We start from the raw sequence: 19,953 nt of genomic DNA, 5'->3' as shown, positions 1-19,953 counted from the left end.
AACAGTTCAGAAGATGAAGACTCTAATGGCTGAAAAAACATGACCCAAAAGAGGAAAATCTAAATTTAGAGAACTTGATCTTATATCCATTTTTCCTATCTGATTTGGTCTGCTACGGACCAGTCAGCTTGCTACTGTTTACCAACCAAGTCTCCTTCTGACCCACAAAATAACCCCAGTGTGTTCCTTAACTCTAAACCTGAGAAACAGAAAAGACTCTTCTGGCGATGAATTCTACTCTAAACTAAAGACTCAGAGGCAAAAAGGATGAAGTAGGAAATAATGGATGTAGTGAATAAAGTTAAGACTTCAGGAGGATGGAGAGGAGAGTAGAGGGGAGACTTCTGGGTCCTCTTTGGAGGACTTAATAGATTCGATTTAGAAATCTTATTAAGGGGCAGATAAAATATGGTTCAAACACAGGACCCAAGATTGAAAACTAGTTCTCCTGACTGCATGCTGTGTGGCATAAACAGATGACACAGTCTCTCTGGAACTTAGTTGCTCATCTGCATAAACAGGATAAAGGCACCTGAACTGAAGAGTATGAAGCTCCAACCAACAAGAAAATGTATGTGAAAGCTCTTACATCAAAATTCTTTAAACTTTGAAGTGCTGCCTAAACAAACACCAGGCATTATGGCTACAGAGATTTTACCCATCATATAAGGGATGAACCAGCAGTCTTTCAGCTCCTCTCCAATATGAAAATTACTAGGTTATGAGCAAGCTGAACAGTTTGATATTTTCCCACTAAAAGCAGAAAAAAAGCACTGAGACTAAAAGGGATGATGGTTTATTTATTTTTCCTCTCCTGGATTTAATAGTCTTTTCAATTTTATGGTGCCATTAATTTCTACAAAGAGTTTTCACAACTAAGATCTCAATTTAGCATCACATAAGCCTTGTGAGGAAGATACTACTATCTCCATACTGAACGAGGAAATTGAGAGAGGGCCCAGTTGCCCAATGTCACAAAGGAATTTCATGAAGACAAGATGAGGTCTATTTCTGGGAGGCAACAGAAAAGAACTCTGATGCCACAGAGATCTGGGTTTAAAGCCCAATTTTTCCACCTATGAACTATGTAAAATTGGGAAAGCCATCAACCATTCTGAGTCTTACATGTAAAACGGAGATAACAAGGCTTATCTCATATGGCTGCTATGAGAATAATGAGATAATGTTAAGAAACCAGTACAGCAGCTGGCCTAGAAGCTCATCAGTAATGGTCAATGGATCAATTTCTATTCTTGATTCCTAGTCTAAGATTATTCTCCCATCTAATGCTCTGTAGCAGCCTAAAATTAAGTCTTTTACAGACTTTCTCAACTACCAAAGTTACTTCTAATATTAACAAGTGAATACTACCACTTTGAAAAGTATATCAACTTTGAAAAAAATGATGGCATCATATCACATCCTGGAAAATTAAGTTAGATAAATAACACTGATCACTGACATCAGAGTCTGATAAATTTATTACCTTTTGTTCCTGTCAAAGAAATTTACTACTTCATCATAAAATATCTATTAGTAATTATAAAAACATATGATACTCTGGAAAACTATTTCCTATAAAAGATGGTCTTTATTTACACAGCCTCATCTATATGAATAGTCTTTCTTGCTTTCTTTCTCCTTCTTCCATGAAAATATAAGTAAGTTTTCTTACCCGTGATATTGTTAAAGAACTAACAGGCAGCTTTCTCTCATATGTTTTATCCATCAAAGATGCTAGATCAGCTGTGAAGACAAAGAAGCAAAAAGAACCTTGTTAACTATACATATTTCTAAAGAAAAATCTAACAGACGCAACTCCTGCCAGGTGGCTGTCAACATTATGAAGTCAGTATTAAAAGGGATGCTCTTTTAAAAAATTATTAATAAATTAAAGAGAATAGAGAAATATTAGTATAATTTTTTTAAAGTATTTACTTGATTGGAGAAAGGATTGTTTTAAAAACCCCAGCACAGATTTAGCTTTTTAAAAATGGACCTGTAAAATATCTCTGGAAGAAGACACAAGAAAGTGTTATTATTGACAGACTCCAGGGAAAGGAATTAGATGGTAGTGGCCAAGAAAAGGAGATTCTTTAATGCTTATACATTTGTTCCTTCTGCATTTTGAACCAGATAAACAAACTGATATTAGCTGTTCAAAAATGTTTTCAGTTGGAACTTATGAAATGACTTTTACACATCCCTTGGACAAATCAGACGGCAAGGCACTGTGGCTACAATGAGTGATTTTCAGCCTCAACTATTCCTATTCTGGATCCTTTTACCAGAACATCCATACACATACTTGGTATTCCTAAGATTACACTGTTATCTCAGAGTCCAAAAAGATCTAGAATAACAGGCAACACAGTCTCCAAAATAATTACTTCATGCCTGCTCACTGCTTCTAGAACTTACAGTCCGTGTGCTCCGTCCCCTCCTCCTCTCCCTCTCAGCCCACGGCTTGTGCCTTACTTCCCTACGTATAAAACAGAAGCCATCGTGGGCACCCTATCCTATCAGGTCTACCAGGCTACCAGCATCTGTGTCCACAGACTCTGCCTCCATTTTTTTTCTTTTCCTAAACAAAGGATGTAGTCCATTAAACAAACAAAACCAAAAACGGCAAACATTCCCCGTGGCGCCTCCTCCCGCCCGCCCCTTCGCGGCCCTGCTTCCAGGAGCCTCCCCAGCGCCACTGTCGCCACTTCCCTAGTGCCAGCCTCCCTCGGGCCCACTGGAGTCAGACTGGTTTCCTCACTGCCGACACCAAAGTCCACCTCCACTTCGTTAAATCCAGTGGTTAATTCTTCATCCTCATCTTACCTCACCTTCTCTGACAATAGCTGACCATTCTGTCCTTCATGAAACGTTCTTTTTCTCTTTCCTGGGTTCCTTTGCAGGATCTCCTCCTCTTGACTTCTTGATGCTGACGTGCCCTGAGGAGCAGACTCCACCATCTGCTCGCTCCGTGGGTATCTCATTCTCTCCCTCCACATAGCTTTAATCATCATCTACAGACTACTGACTGAACACATATATGCCGACCCTGACTTCTGCCTGTAACTCCAGACTTTTACTTCCAACTGCATAGGTGACATTTCCGTGTGGTATCTTAACATTGCTTGTCTTCTTAAATCTCCAACCTTCCACTCCAAACCTGCTTTCCTCCAAGCCTTTCCCATCTCGTTAAATGGCTGTGTGTTAACTGGCTTATTCAGGCCAAAAACTAAGGCATCACTGTTGATTCCACTCTTTTTCATGCTCTGTAACCATGTACCAGCAAATCATATAAGCGCTAGATCTGAAATTTACATGTGTCACCATTACCACAGCTAACCTCTCACCTCCTGAGTAGTCACCTTGACTACTGTCCCCACACCTACAACCTCATCTCCCCAGAGCAGTCTGACTGGGCCTCTTAAAAGATAAGTCAGATCCTGTTATTTTCTTGTCTCAGCCAGCCAACAGTTTCCTATCACACTTGGAATAAAATCCAGAGGGGCTTCCCTGGTGGCCCAGTGGCTAAGAGTCCATGCTCCCAATGGAGGGGGCCTGGGTTCAACCCCTGGTCAGGGAAATAGACCCACATGCTGCAACTCAGAGTGCACAAGCTACAACTAAAGATCCCACATGCTGCAACCAAAAAGATTCCAAGTGCCGCAAATAGGACCTGTCACAGCCAAACAAATGAATGTTAAAACAAAATAATAAAATAAAATCCAGAATATTTCCTATGATCTACATGCCCACACACACTGGTCTATGTTTGTTGGTGGTGGCTTTTTTTGGTTTGTTTTTTTCTGTCTTTTATACTTAGAAGTAAAAACCATGAAGGCTAGGACTTATAATTCACTGACATAGTCTCAGTTCCTGCAAGAGTTCTATGAAAGGCACTCAATGTATCTAAGTAAATAAATAAAAGGAATGAAGCAAGGGAGTAAGAAAGGGAGGAGAGAGAGGAAGAAAACAGAAGTAGTTATGCCCTGGTGCTCCATGGGACTGGTCTCAGCCCCACTGCAGACACCAAAATGCGCAGACACTCAAGCCCCGCAGCGGCTCTCTGCATCCGAGGGCTCACCCAGCGGCATCGTGTAAGCTGTGCTGAAAACAGTCCACGCGGACGTGAACCCGCGCAGTTCAAACCCATGCTGTTCGAGTCAACTCTAAAACTTGGACTTTCAAGTATTTTTTTTCTCCCTGGTGAAAGAAATTAATATCAAGCAAAAAGGCACCAGGGAATCAATTGCTAAGTATTTGTTGAAGACCTATTGCTGTGCACTTAACCAATATTTTTCTCTTTTCTTCCCCTGGGGTAATGCTCTCAGTGACTCTAGCTACTAGGGGAAAGGAATTCTGCAAAACCTCTAACACCTGATATGATGTAAAAAGTTACTAATTTTTCTTATGACTATCTTAAAGGGGTTGATACCATGTGATTTAAAAATTTTAAAACACAAATACACACATACAAAGAAGTCCCTAAAACCTCTTCACACTAAGGCAAATTAATATTGTTAAATCTAACTGTTCACAGAATGACATTAAACAGCATTCCCAAGACACCAAATCTTTATGATCTCTTCATAATTCAAGGCTCTTATGTTGAGATGATAGGCAATATAAAGAATCAACTCCCTTTACTCAAAATTTAAATTTTAACCAAAAAAATGCAAGATTTGGATCTACTGGCCGAATTAAAATGAGCTCCATTTCTTCGTGGGTTTCATATAATGCACAGTATGTAGCTAAACATTTGGACTGAGTTGGCTTCTATAGTGTAGAGTCAAGATTCCACTTTAATCTTTTACACCAAGATATCTTCAGTCAAGTGAAATCAACTGGGGCCTCAAAAAAGGCAACAGCTGTAGAGCCAGCATCTGATGAATAATATTTGCATACTATAAGTCAGAGAAAGGTTTACTGCTAAACAGAATATGCACCAATCACCTCACATGATAGCAGAGGCATGATGAATGAAGCAGAAAACCGCACCGAACAGGGATGGCCACAAAAGCTGGGGCAGCTGCGGCCTGCAGCGGGCTGGCGCCACAGGCTTCTGGACCGTGGGCTCGGCAGTCAGTCACACGTCACATCTCAGCGAGGGGCCATCAGATGCCCAGGTTTTATTCAAACGGCTGTGCCATAGAAGATGCCTTCCTGCCTGTCACTCATCTCCTTAGGAACACACACTGCAGTGGATGGTTGAGGTCAACAAAGACTCTAAAGGAAAATGGGCCTGAAATTTGAATCCTTCATTTAACAAAACTTAAACCTGTATAGACAATGGGGAAATATGTCCAGAAAACGAAGTGTATGTTTGTATGAAAATGTTCTTTTTGTTTGAAGGAAAAAAATCACTGATAGTCTAAGGACATAAAGGATTTTATTGAGGACCCCCACACTATTCGAAGTATAATCCTGGTTAACCCTGAGAGGCTTTAAGACTTTAAAATGTCAGATTCCTAGGCTTCACACCCAGAGGGCAAGTCTAATTTCATAGGTTTGAGGAGAGACCATGGAAATACAAATTTTCAAACAAAAGCCCCAGGAGATTGTGAGGTAGCCTGGCAAGCACTTAAGTAAGTTAGTTTGAGAGCTACCATGGAGGGAATACAAAACAAGTCTCGGATGTTGCTGCTAAGTTTGAAGATAGTATTAAACTAAATTTCATCTCAGCAATAAGGTGGACTGAATAGCTTTTAAAAAAAGTCTCCCTACAACAAAAATAAAACATCTAAATAAAATGTTTAGAAAAACTGTCAAACATATGACTGAGGTTTCAAGAAGATAGGTCTAATCATCAGAGGCAAGACGGAAGGACAAACCTTGCGTGTTTAAGGGACTACTGACGGCAGCGGTCATCTGAGAGCATCTGCCGGCCCCAGGGACACAGAGCTGCGGTTTCAATGACTTTCAGGGGACGGGACAGAACCAAGGCCTCTGTAAGGTGGGAAGCGGTTTCACAGATCATCAGGTAAAGCCAGGACTGCCTAGGGTTATACCTGCAGTGAAGGTGACCTGGAAAGTAATGGACTCCGCAAAGGGAAACAGCGAGGATGCCGTGACCCGAGGATTCTAAGCCACGAAGTCAGCCTCACATCTCTGAGGCCCTAACCCACACTTCCTCTGTCATACGAGATACACCAACTTGAGAACTGTGGTTTAAGCGGTTTAAAAAGTTAATTTTACTACACAAAATTATAGAAAATACATACTAATCTATGATAACAAAGAATACCAGCGGTTTCCTGGGAAGGTGGGTAGGAAGAGCAGAAAGGACTACAAAGGAGGAGGAGAGAATGTGGGGGCGGGGGTGACAAGCATGCTTATCATCCTGACGGTAGTGATGATTTCATGCTCAGACACACACATACATATGTCAAAACTCGTCAAAATGCACACTTTGAGTATGTGTGGTATATTCTATGTAAATAACATGTCGACAAAGTTGTAAAAAAGAAATTCAGTAAGTTAAAGAGCAGATTAGATACAAGTGAGGTGAGAACTACCAACCTGAAAGATCTAAAAGGAATTACAAGACAGAAGATTGCAGCAGAGATGAATAAAAACGAAAAGTATAAAAAAGGCATTAAGAGATATGGAAAATAGAATGTGCTGTGCTTAGTCACTCCACTGTGTCTGATTTGTGACCCCATGGACTGTAGTCCACCAGGCTCCTCTGTCCACGGGGATTCTCCAGGCAAGAATACTGGAGTGGGTTGAAATGCCCTCCTCCAGGGGATCTTCCCAACCCAGGAATCGAACCCGGGTCTCCCACATTACAGGCAGCTTCTTTACCATATGAGCCACCAGGCAAGCCCATGAATACTGGAGTGGGTAGCCTATCCCTTCTTCAGGGGATCTTCCTGGACCCAGGAATCGAACCAGGGTCTCCTACATTGCAGGCCCAGGGAAGCCCAGAAAATAGAATAGTAGGTCTAAAATATATTAACTTGAATTTCCAGAAGACATTGTTAATATAGAGAATAGGGAGAGTTGATACGTGATGAGCTAATAGCTAAGTTTTTTTTAGAACTGATAGAAATCATCTATTCTCAGATTCAGGAAACAAAAAATCTCAAGTCAACTAAGTAAAATTAAACCCACACCATGATACATTACACTTAAACTGAAAAATAAGAAGACTAAAAGTAGCCAGAAGGTAAAGAAAAGCAACTATACCAACAGTTGTTTTCTCACTAGAAACAAGAGAAAACAGTAGAATAACATGCTGGGAGTAAATACAATCAAAAGAGAATTACACATCTAACAAAACTATCTTTTAAGTTTAATGGAAAAATAAAGACATTTTCAAACAAAAACTGAATTTATTAGCAACGAGTATCACTAAAGGAAATTTTTACAAGTTGCGTTTTTTAGAAGACGTATTTTTGGAAGACGGAAAATGATCCTTTAAAAAAGACTTGAGATGCTAGAAAGAATGGTAAGTAAATAAAATTGATTTGGTCTGGGGGAAATTGTTTAAAATAATAATGTCTTATGTGTTTACATGTTTTAAAGGGCAAAACTTTAATATTAGACAGTATCATACAGTTGGGGGTTATGTGACTGGACTAAAGGACAGCAGAGTGTGATTAACCCTAGAATTTAAAGTAAGTAAGTATGCTAGAAGTTATGAAGCAATCCTCTAAAAGATGTAGAGTTAGAATGGTAAAATCTACCATTCTGAAAGAGCAGAAACAGAGGATATAATTTTTGGAGGGGGGAAATGTAAAAAACAAAAATACCACAACCAATTGAAAAGATAGGAAAAAAAGAATAAAGATGAGACAAATCACAAAATATGGCAGAAATAAGTCCAAATAAATCACTGATCATAAAATGACAATGTAAATGGACTAAACTTTCCAGTTACAAACATGACAATTGTCAGATCAGTTTTAAAAATACATAATCCAGCTATATAAATCATATGAACACATGAAGAGCTAAAAATATCTGTATGAAAAATGTACTAGGCAAAAAAGTGGTCAAAAGAAAGCTGGTGCAGCTATATTAATATCAGACACAACAGATTAAAGTAAAAGGCCTTCCTTTTTCAGGTTAGATGGTCATTACATAATGATCACAAACCCATTTTTTCAGGAAGATAATTTTAACATGGTGTACATCAGTAACACAGCTTCAAAGTGTATAAAATTCTGAGAAAAAAATGATAATCTTTTTAATGATCACAAAATCTATAGTAGCGATGTGCTAGGAAAGATGCCTCTTATAAAGCAGGGTAGTCTCTGGGTCAAAGTTGTGACAAGGAAGGTCTCTGAAGGAAAGATGGATCCTCTGTTGAACTCTGGGAGATTTAGGTGAGAAATTATTAGATGGTTTCAGTTTTTCATGATTTCTGTGTAACTTGTACATCATTGTTAACCATTCAGTCAATGTTAAGCTCTTTGAGGATGTAAGACCATCTGCATACCTTATCTAATTTATATAATTCTTAAAGAACTAGGTACAAGTTATTATTTTATTTCCTAAAAGAAGTGATCTGGAAAACACTGGCTGAAACTCTGTTTTTGTTTCCCACATTTAAAAAGAAAAATAGGGAGAGAGGACCATTTCCATGTATGGAAATAATAGAAGGAATTAGAAAAAATTAACCTAGGAACCATTCTGAATATAAATATTTAGATTTCCTTCTATTTGTCTGTCACCAGAAGCTATAAAATAATAAAGGAAAAACTGTGAAGGCAAGCTTTGTACACATAATACTAAGACTAAAGGAAGATGATGTACACAGGCCAGACCCACCTCTAGAATGGTCAACAGATGGTCATTATGAAATCTAGCGAATGAATCTATGTCACAGATATGCGAACAGGAAAGTAGGCCTCAGAAAATCTCCATCAAGCTCCAAGAGCAGGATTTGAAAAACTACTGCAACAAGCCAAAAAGCTCCACAGCTGAAATGACACAGAAAAACTAAACCTCAGCCAATTAGAGAAGTGTCTAGATAATGTGAGAGATGGTCACAGTGCTTGGTTTCAATCTGAATTCCGATCCCCCACCTTCCCGCCAAAAAAAACAACACGAAACAAAAAGTCAGTAACTAAAACTAAAACGTATCCCTTACTTTATAATTACTTATAAAATGAAAAAGTCAGAAATAAAATATTTAATTCAGTAGGGCTCAAGAACCTATTCAGTTTAAGTCACCCAGGCTCTTACCCCTGGCAGGATGATCAAGCGAACTTGTCGTGGAACCCAGGGACTTCCCCCAGGAGACCTGCCCTCCTAGCCACCCAGTTCCCCAGGATGATTTTCTCCTGAATTCTATTCACTGCAAGCCCCAGTCTGTGATTCAGCAGCTGCTAACTGGCTGATGCTGCTAACTTTCACTCTGTACCTCCCCAGTAGATCTGCACAGCTAATGAAGAAATTTCAGAGACAAAGCTTTAATTCAGTGTTTATTTTAACCAAAGGGAAGCCCAGTACAGAAGCAGTCTAAAATGGAAATCTTCTGATCTGAGTTGGAAAGTTCAAGAACTACCAGGGCTTTACAGAGCCTAACCGGAGAGAACTAAGGCTCTTTCAATAAAAAATACAAACTGCAATGGATTAAAATGTCTGGAATACATAAGTCCATGAATTCATGCTATTAAAAAAAAAATTAAAACCCTCATTGATAACCTTATAGGATGGTAGGCAGTCAATTCATTATTTTCAAAGCTGCCTCTCCATACAAACTATAACTCTAGATAACTGCTCATGAAAAGAAATTCTTTAACAAAAAGTTTCTGCGTAATAAATGAGGAAGAAATTATAGAAATAAAAGAGCAACATTCTGCAGCTGCTAATAAAATAATGGATCTAAGCAATGTTCACAAATGGCCTTTAACATTAAAGTGATAGCCAAGTGCTGCGTGCCTCCTGACAGCAGTAAATGGCACTACTTATGGAGCACTCATGTCTAAAGAAAAAACAAAATACAAAAAATCTGATCAAGCTTTTCTCGCCAACTGCCAGTTTTATAAGGATGGTATATTAGATACTACCATAAGACTCTCTCTCCCGCGCGATGGGGTGCTCTTTTCTTCGCGTCTTTGGATCGACGTGCCCTCGTGCCTCGAAGATGGATTTTCCTGCTATTATCTAAATAAAATAGAGCTGTAACACTGATTTATCTAAGTGCTATAACACGGTCCATTCGAGACCTGAGAGCTATAACACGGTCTGTCCAAGACCCGAGAGCTGTGACCCGCCGAGGGGGCTTTAAGGTCCGTCACTCCGAATTTTTGTTGTGATGAGACAAAGAACCAAGGAGCATACACTTGCCTGACATCCATGGTGCCATGACTCAGATTTAACCTGGCTGAAAACAACCTCTGCGCAGAAGAGGCCAAGTGCAGCAGGAGCCCAACTCAGCGAAGCTCCTGCGGTAGAAGCGGAACGCGAAGAAAACCCAGCGCAGGAGAAGGCCCATCACGCTGAAAACCGAAAGCCCATGCGGCTCAGCCTCAGATTCCAGAGGACCTCCGGTTAAGGTCAAGCTGCAACATGCAGTGCCAGTTCAACAAAGATATAAAACTACAGCCGACCACAGAAAATATCACTCACCCTGAGGTGGACACCACTACGAGGACTCTGAGGCTTGAGACTAGCAAGAGGGAGAGGCCCAATGCCCCTCGCCATCCCAGTTCAGCAGGAAGTAGCCAGAGAGACCTCGACGTCCCTATTCCCAAAGAATTGGGCCTCCCATCTCTTGAGGGGGGAATGTTAGGTAGTTAGAATAGGGAAAAGGAGTCCAGAATGGCAGTGGCTAAAAGACCTGGAAGGGAAAAGCCAGCGAATATAGAACAAAGGAAGGTCCGAGGAATGGGGTGAGAACCTCAGGTAAAACAAATAACACTCCTGGCTGGCCCAATTTACATAAGACAGGTCCAGGGACAGAGAAACATATAAAAAGAGAAACCAAAGTCCTCTTCTCTCTCTCTCTCTCTCTCCCCCACTCTATGGGGCACTCTTCTCTTCGCGTCTTTGGATCGAAGTGCCCTCATGCCTCAAAGATGGATTTTCCTGCCATTATCTAAATAAAATAGAGCTGTAACACTGAAAAAAAAAAATAAAAAAATACTACCATAAGGATGAAAATGGCAAATCTAGAATGTGGGAAACTACAAAAAACCCATTTTCTTCAAGAAATAGATGAAGAGAAACCTATAGATTAAAATCATGTCAACATATCACAACATATGGACCTTATCTGAAATCCATTTCAACAAACTATAAATTAAAAAGAATTAAAAAGTGTATAAGACATTTGAGGAAATGTGAACATTGAGTGAATATTTAATAATGTTAAGGAATTACTAATTTTTAGTAATGGTATGACTGATATTATAGTTATATATATTTTAAATCCTATTTTTATATCAAAATAAGTATAAAAAGATCAGATAACAAGAATTTGTGAAAAAGTAATCTGGTAAGGTGGTAGGGGCTTGATGAAACAAGACTGGCAGGGAACTGATAACCACTGACTCTGGGTGACACACCATGGGGGTTCATTATATACTATTCTCTCTGCTGCTGCCGCCAAGTCGCTTCAGTCATGTCCGACTCTGTGCGACCCCACAGACGGCAGCCCACCAGGCTCCTCCATCCCTGGGATTCTCCAGGTAAGAACACTGGAGTGGGTGCCATTTCCTTCTCCAATGCATGCATGCTAAATCGCTGCAGTCATGTCCGACTCTGTGCGACCCCATGGACAGCAGCCCACCAGGCTCCTCTGTCTATGGGATTCTCCAGGCAAGAATACTGGAGTGTGTTGCCATTTCCGTCTCCAACTATTCTCTCTACCTCTGCATGTTTCCATTAAAAGATTTAAAAAGAGTTAAGATAAGGGGGGACACATAACCAGCTGCATTGCCTGGACCTTATGTGCATAATCATTAAAAAATGTATCAGTATTAAGGAAATTTGAACACTGACTTGATATTTCATATTTAAATGATTATTAATACTATAGGTGCTATAACAGTATTAAAAATATCCTTATCTTTTAGAGGTATGTCTCAGACGGTAAAGCGTCTGCCTACAATGCAGGAGACCCGGGTTTGATCCCTGGGTGGGGAAGATCCTCTGAAGAAGGAAATGGAAACCCACTCCAGTATTTTTACCTGGAAAATCCCATGGACGGAGGAGCCTAGTAGGCTACAGTCCATGGGGTCGCAAAGAGTCAGACATGACTGAGTGACTTCACACTCACTCACTCACTGAAATATTAAAGCTCAACATTCAGAAAACTAAGATCATGGCATCTGGCCCCATCACTTCATGGGAAATAGATGGGGAAACAGTGGAAACAGTGGCTGACTTTATTTTCTTGGGCTCCAAAATCACTGCAGATGGTGATTGCAGCCATGAAATTAAAAGACGCTTACTCCTTCGAAGGAAAGTTATGACCAACCTAGACAGCACATATTAAAAAGCAGAGACATTACTTTGCCAACAAAGGTCCGTCTAGTCAAGGCTGTGGTTTTTCCAGTGGTCATGTATGGATGTGAGAGTTGGACCGTGAAGAAAGCTGAGCACCGAAGAATTGATGCTTTTGACCTGTGGTGTTGGAGAAGACTCTTCAGAGTCCTTTGGACTGCAAGGAGATCCAACCAGTCCATCCTAAAGGAGATCAGTCCTGGGTGTTCATTGGAAGGACTGATGCTGAAGCTGAAACTCCAATACTTTGGCCACCTGATGCAAACCGTTGACTCATTGGAAAAGACCCTGATGCAGGGAAAGATTGAAGGCAGGAGGAGAAGGGGACGACAGAGGATGAGATGGCTGGATGGCATCACCAACTCGATGGACATGAGTTTGAGTAATCTCCGGGAGTTGGTGATGGACAGGGAGGCCTGGCGTGCTGCGATTCATGGGGTCGCAAAGAGTCAGACACGACTGAGTGACTGAACTGAAATATTTATGGGTAAAATGATATATACTGTCTGAGACCTGTCTCAAAATCATCCAAAAGATCAGGATGGGGGAATAAGCAGACGTAGAGATGAAGTAAAGATTGGCCATGAGCTGGTTGAATAAAAGTGAAAAGATTCCTTATACCATTCACTCTACCTTTGTATGTTTTACATTTTCTATCATAAAATATTTTAAAAAGTAGTAACCTACGGCATTCATTAGAAGTCAGAATAATGGTTTGAAGAGGAGAATGCGAGCCACAATAAGGGCTTCCGGAGTGGTAAGAATGTTCTTTTACACAGGTTTATTCACTTTGTGATAATTCATCAATCTGTACATTACAAATTGTGCACTTTTCAAAATATATTATACTACAATCAAAAAATATTTTTTAAAAGCAAGAGATCCACTGCTTCAGTGCAAGAGAAGACAGTAAGGCAGAGTTGCAACTACTACAGCCATCACTAAGAAACCTATTTCTGAGCAGAAGGACAAAAGAATACTGTATGCATGAGTACTAAGTCGCTTAAGTCACGACCGACTCTGTAAGATCGTATGCACTGTAACGTGCCAGGCTCCTCTGTCCATGGGTTTCTCCAGGCAAGACTACGGAAGTTGGTTGCCTACCCTTCTCCAGAATAATGTATAGCCCTAAGCAGATGTTAGGATCTGGTCTCGTTTTCCTCAACTCTAAGGGAAATAGCAGCTACCTCAGCCGGCTGTTGAGAACACGACATGGAACAGTGCCCTGAAGTGCTCAGCGCAGAGCCGGGCACACACACTGAAGAGAAGGTGCCTTCTGACTCTGGTGTCAGAGGACCCGGCCTGCATGCCCCCAGACTACAGTACAGGTATACTGCACGCCTGCTTTTATTCTAGACCTCCACAATAATAAATTACTCTCACACGGGCAGCTGGACAGATCCCCATCATCCCTCACCCAAAGCTCTAACACAAAACCATTAATGAGACTGAACAGAGGCACCGCAGCTGCACGACGATTCGAGAGAATCCAGGTCTCCTCCGCCAGTATCTGTGGAAGCAAAATCACTTAAGATGAGGGAAGCCAAAGCCCCACACCCACACCCATGCATCTTCGCTCCCCGCCAGCGCGATCCCCTGCACCCCACTCCATGCCCTCCAATGGGGACGCGCGGAGTAAAAGCCTCATATCGCCCCCCGCGCCTTCCCCCAATCAGCGAGCCCGCACCAGAACGCAGCGCCCAATCAGACCGCTCCACATGCCGAGGGCAGCCCACCGCGCACGTCCGAAAGGAAACGCTTCCCAAAGGGCAGTGCCAAAACAGCCGGCTCCACTGGCTTCTGGGGTCTCCGGAGGAGCCACACTGCCACCTACTGTCCGATCATGGGAATGCAGTCCCACATGCACCGCCTGATTCTCAGGGCCATAACCCAGCCAGAAGGCTCAAACACTGAATTTGGGAGCTTCCCTGGTGGCTCAGTGGTGAAAAATCCGCCTGCCAGTGCAGGACACCCGGGTTCAATCCCAGATCCTGGAAGACCCCACATGCTGCCGAGCAACTATGCCCCTGCGCCACAGCTACTGAGCCTGTGCTCTGGAGTCCCACCTGCCCGCAGCTACTGAAGTCTGCGCGCCAGAGTGCCGGGGCTCTGCAACGAGAGCCATCACAGTGAGAAGCCTGCGCGCCCCCTCAGCCAACTAGGGAGGGCCGTGTCCCACCCCCGCCCGCAACTAGAGGGGAGCCTAGGCAGCAAGGGGGACAGGCGTGGCCAAAGATAAATTTAAAAACAGAAAAAGAAACAGGGAAAACACGCAGTGATACCACATATGAACACAAGTTTTAATAATATTCTGTTACTCAGTAGGAAGAAAATATTGTCTGAGCCTTTTTCTTCCAAGCAGTTTGAGTTTCAAAACCTCATCTCACCTCACATCCTAAATAATTCCTTTCACATATTTCTGCGACAGCTACTATATGTCAGAGTATGATCTGGGGCAGGCATTATCATCATCCCTGATAGGTACAGGAACCCAGTTAAGAGACATAGGTTCTGAAAGCTGGCAGAGATAGGAAAAACACCCAGACATTTTCACTTCAAGTGCACACTCTGGACCACGTCACACAAGGTAAAAAGTGCTGTAAGATACAGGATGAGGAAAAAAATCACTTCTGACTTGACAGGGCCTCAGGATGTACAGAAAGGATTGTTGGCAGGATAGTATTCAGTAATTGGTGGCTGGTATGTACTGCTTTTTTAAGTATATTAATCTTAACAGAGAGGAAACAGTTACCTCCGTGGGATATATATTCACTGGAGACTGTTATGCTTATTCTTTGCCAAAGAGCATCTGCTCACTCAAGAATCCATGACAGTATTTCCTAGGTTTGTCTCCGAATAACAGAGCTGATCCATACCAAAGCACCAAATATAATATAATGGCTGTTTCCTAATTTTCCCTCATACCTAGGAAAATGTTAATAATAGCTTTTATGAAATTCTTCATCTTCATTTCTGTACTTCCACATATATGGCACATCAGAATAAGCTCTGCAATATAATTAACTGACCCCATGTTGCTTTCATCATTAGAATAGTGGTTCCCAAAAGGAGTACCAAAAGGCCCTCAAGGACATTTCAGAATACCTAGTGGTATTTTTTCTTTTTTGACTGTCAAAATGACTGTAGGGCATTATTGGTACTTACTGGGTAGAAGGGGCTTCCCTGCTGGATCAGCGGTAAAGAATCCACCTGCAATGGGGGAGGCCTGGGTTTGATCCCTGGGATGGGAAGATCCCCTGGAGAAGGGAACAGCTACCCACTCCAGTATTCTGGCCTGGAGAATTCCATGGACTGTATAGTACATGGGGTCGCAAAGAGTCAGACATGACTGAGCGACTTTCACTTTTCACTGGGTAGAAGTCAGAAATGATAACAGGCAGTACCGAGACTGACAGCCACAACAAAACACGGCCCTGCTGGGAGCCAGTGTGTTCAGTACAGAAGGGAGATACAAATACGGATGACAGGAAGGCAAGGAAGAACTCTGCAGAGATGAACTGAGGTTTCAGAATGAACTCATAATTTGTAAAATATGTACATGTAAGCTCATATATATATATGAGAATATATGTATGTTTATGTGTGTATGCATACATATTTTCCCTAGCTCTGTCCACTAAATGGGCAAAGAAGCAAAAATTCCACAGTAGCAAGGAGATGCCTAGTGCACAGACCTTGGTTTCTAATACCATTCCCTAGTAAAAGGAACCAGTGCTCTTTGGAGAAATCCAGTTGGCCCTTGAACAAAACAGGTCTGAACTGTGCAGGCTCACTCACACAAACATTTCTTTCACTAAACGTGTACTAGGGTTACACGCATGATCCACCGTTGGCTGAATCCGTAGACGGAAACTTGGCTAGGAAGAAACCACTTATAGGGAGGACCAACTAGAAGCTATAAGAGGATTTTTGTGCTGAGGGTGGGTGCCCTTCACCTCCATTGTTTAAGGGTTAATTGCAACTGATTTCAGGGTTACAGCAGGAAAGGTATAAGATGGAACACTGGGAGCCAGCTTGAAAGGGCTTCCATTAGCCAAATTTGAGAGAATTCGGGAGAATCTGGCTAATGAAATCATGGTAAGGATGGTAATGAATCATTAAAAGAATAAAAGCAATCTACAAGATCATATTGATAATAAACAGAGAAAGAGCAAAACGTGGGAGAAAACGGAGGCTTCTTGTTTACAGTAAATACTGAGTACTAATTAGTAAATGTGGAGGTATTAATGAATTTGGAAAATAATCATTTTTCAACCATCATGATAAAGACTGATTCTGCAGATAAAGTCAGGATGCATGGTAACCAACTATATGATAAAAATGAACAGAAAACAAGACAAAATAATGTTTACATAATCCAGAGAGACTGTCAAGGCAAAAATGAAAGAGAAATTTGCAAGAAAGAAAAAATAATTCTACCACATATGAAACAATGGTCTAATTCTTTTTAAGACTTAAAATATGCTTATTTGATTGGATTATCATAAAAGCATTTCACATATATCTCATGAATATACAGTAACAAACATGGAGTGATTGGAAATGATATATATAATAGCGTAGTAAGTACCTACCCAGGTGACAATCTTCTTTTTCTCTTGCTTCCCATTTGCGGCTGTCCACATATGCTGCAGAAAGTAGGCATCTTTTACCTGAGGAAAAAAACAATTACCTCAACAGGCATGGTTTCAATACATGTTCAGTTTATACGTGTGTTTTTATTAAGCATATCTTTGCCACATTTTCCATTTACTAGACTATTTAAAGATCTGTTATGAAACTGTAACCAATATTGCACAGGTTTACAATTCAGTTCATGATAACATGCATTCAACCTCTCACAGGAAGAAAATGCAGAAAACCTGTTAAAATTTCTGTTATAATATTAAGAGTAAAACTGCTGCTGATTTTGTTCCTAATACTTTAGACCTAGGAGCCATTTGCTTCCACTGACAAAGAGCCTAGATAAGCCTTAAAATTCCTTCTTAGAACCCTAAATACTTGCTAAATGGTTGCTTAACTCATTAAATGACTTTATCATCATTAGTTAGTCCTAAAAAATTTCCATCTGACTTGGATCAGCACATTTACCCTTATTTCACACACAGCAGAGAGTACCGAGCACCCAGTGGGTAAAGAGGAGGAATCTAAAAGCCAAACCCGCGGTATCCCACAAGACGACGCCCGTGACAATGACGCAGGTGACAGTGCTCAACAGACACGAGCTCCAGGAATAAACGAGAAAGGAGGAATGACAACTCAAAGTCAACACTTACCCTTCAGACACCATCGAGAAAGAGAAAGGATCACTCAGAACAGGAGGAAAATATCTGCACATCATTTATCTGAGTAGAGACTTGTACCCAGAATCTCAGGTTCCTCAGAAACCTGTATGCAGGTCGAGAAGTAACAGAAACGGACATGGAATAATGGACTGGTTCCAAATAAGGAAAGGAGTACATCAAGGCTGTATATTTTCACTCTGCTTATTTATTATATGCAGAGTACATCATGCAAAATGCCAGACTGGATGAAGCACAAGCTGGAATCAAGATTGCCAGGAGATATCAATAACCTCAGATATGCAGATAACATCACCCTTATAGCAGAGTGAAGAGGAATTAAAGAGCCTCTTGATGAAGGTGAAAGAGGAGACTGAAAAAACTTGGTTAAAACTCAGCATTCAAAAAATGAAGATCATGGCATCTGGTCCCATCACTTCATGGCAAATAGATGGGGAAACAATGCAAAGAGTGACAGACTTAATTTTCTGGGCTCCAAAATCACTTGCAGATGGTGACAGCAGCCAGGAAATTAAAAGACACTTGCTCCTTGGAAGGAAAGTTATGACCAACCTAGACAGCATATTCAAAAGCAGAGACCTTACTTTGCTGACAAAGGTCCATCTGCCCAAGGATATGGTTTGTCCAGTAGTCATGTATGGATGTAAGCTGGACCATAAAGAAGGCTGAACACTGCAGAATTGATGCTTTCGAACTGTGGTGTTGGAGAAGACTTGAGAGTCCTCTGGACTGCAAGGAGATCAAATGAGTCAATTCTAAAGGAAATCAGTCCTGAATATTCACTGGAATAACTGATGCTGAAGCTCCAATACTTTGGTCACCTGATGTGAAGAACTGACTCATTGGAAAAGACCCCGATGCTGGGAAAGATTGAAGGCAGGAAGAGAAGGGGATGACAGAGGATGAGATGGTTGGATGGCACTGCCGACTCGATGGACATGAGTTTGAGCAAGCTCCAGGAGACGGTGAAGGACAGAGAAGCCTGGCATGCTGCAGTCCATGGGGTCACAAACAGCTGGACACGACTGAGTGACTGAACAACAACCAAGAAAAAAAAAAAACTCTTATAACTCAAAATTTAAAAAGACAGCTCAACAGAAAAATGGGCAAAGGATCTGAACAAACATTTCTAAAACATACACACACATATAAATAGAACACACATAAATATATGGCCAATAAGTATATGGAAAGATGTTTATATCATTTCCCATTAAGGAAATGCAAAATATACTGAAATACAACTACACATCCACTTAGAATGGCTATGATCAAAAAGGCAGATGATAACAGCTGTTGATAAGGATGTAGAGAAATCTGGCTCATGCATGGCTGGTACGAATGTAAAATGGTGCAGCCACACTGGAAAAGTTTGGCAGTTCTGCAGAATGTTAACATGGAGTTACTAGGTAACCCAACAATTCCATTTTCACATATATACCTAAGAGAAATGAAATCATGGATCCACACAAAAAATTGTATACAACATTATTCATAATAGCCAAAAAGGAAAAATGCAAATATCCATCAATTTATGAATGGATAAACAAAATGTGGTATATTCTTATGAAAGGCACATTATTGAGCAATAAGAAGTACTGATACATGCTACATGGATGAACCTTAAAAATATTATGCTAAGGAAAAGCCTGTCACAAAAGATTACATATTACATAATTCCATTTATATGCAATGTCTGCAACAGGGAAATCTACAGAGACAGAGGTGTATTGGTTGCCTAGATCTGGAGGGTAGAGGGTCAGGAAAACCTGGGGGGAAATGGGACGTGACTGCTAATGAGTACCGGGTTTTTTTCAAGGTGATGAAAATCTCCTAAATTGATTGTGGTGACAGCTGCTGCAAAACCCTGTGTATGTAACAAAAAACATAGGTAAGCATTAAATTGACCATTTTAGATGAATGTGAACTAAATCTAAATAAAGCTGTTTAAAAAAATTAAAAAGGAATGAATGGCAGACAGTTACCTGAAGGTCACAGCAGACCATAACCAAACATGGGAAGGCATGGGAGCTGATTACACACACTATTAGGATGCTACTGTTATTTTCTATCCATTTCCCAACTAAAACAAATATAAACACACCTGTGTGTATTTATACCCAAACCAGTCCCTCCCTTGTCTCCAGCAGGGGTTAGGTCAGACTTTACT

At 41.0% G+C, this 19,953-nt stretch overlaps 1 protein-coding gene across 2 annotated transcripts in view; it reads right to left on the bottom strand.

Moving 5' to 3' along the window:
* Positions 1–19,953, bottom strand: part of MRPS27 (mitochondrial ribosomal protein S27) — a 100,983-nt gene that overhangs the window by 73,539 nt on the left and 7,491 nt on the right. The window contains exons 2-3 of one of the 2 annotated variants that reach the window (XM_043488763.1): positions 17,055–17,132; positions 1,676–1,746 (exon numbers count right to left, since the gene is read on the bottom strand). In XM_043488763.1, coding sequence (XP_043344698.1) covers positions 1,676–1,746; positions 17,055–17,132 — 149 coding nt within the window. The remainder of the gene's footprint in view (positions 1–1,675; positions 1,747–17,054; positions 17,133–19,953) is intronic. The other variant, XM_043488764.1, reaches the window with a different exon arrangement.

This window comes from Cervus canadensis, chromosome 16, assembly GCF_019320065.1.
Source record: "Cervus canadensis isolate Bull #8, Minnesota chromosome 16, ASM1932006v1, whole genome shotgun sequence".
In the NCBI taxonomy this organism is placed as follows: Eukaryota; Metazoa; Chordata; class Mammalia; order Artiodactyla; family Cervidae; genus Cervus; species Cervus canadensis.
Note: the sequence above shows the minus strand (reverse complement) of the source record. Positions and strands in the feature narration are given on the sequence as shown.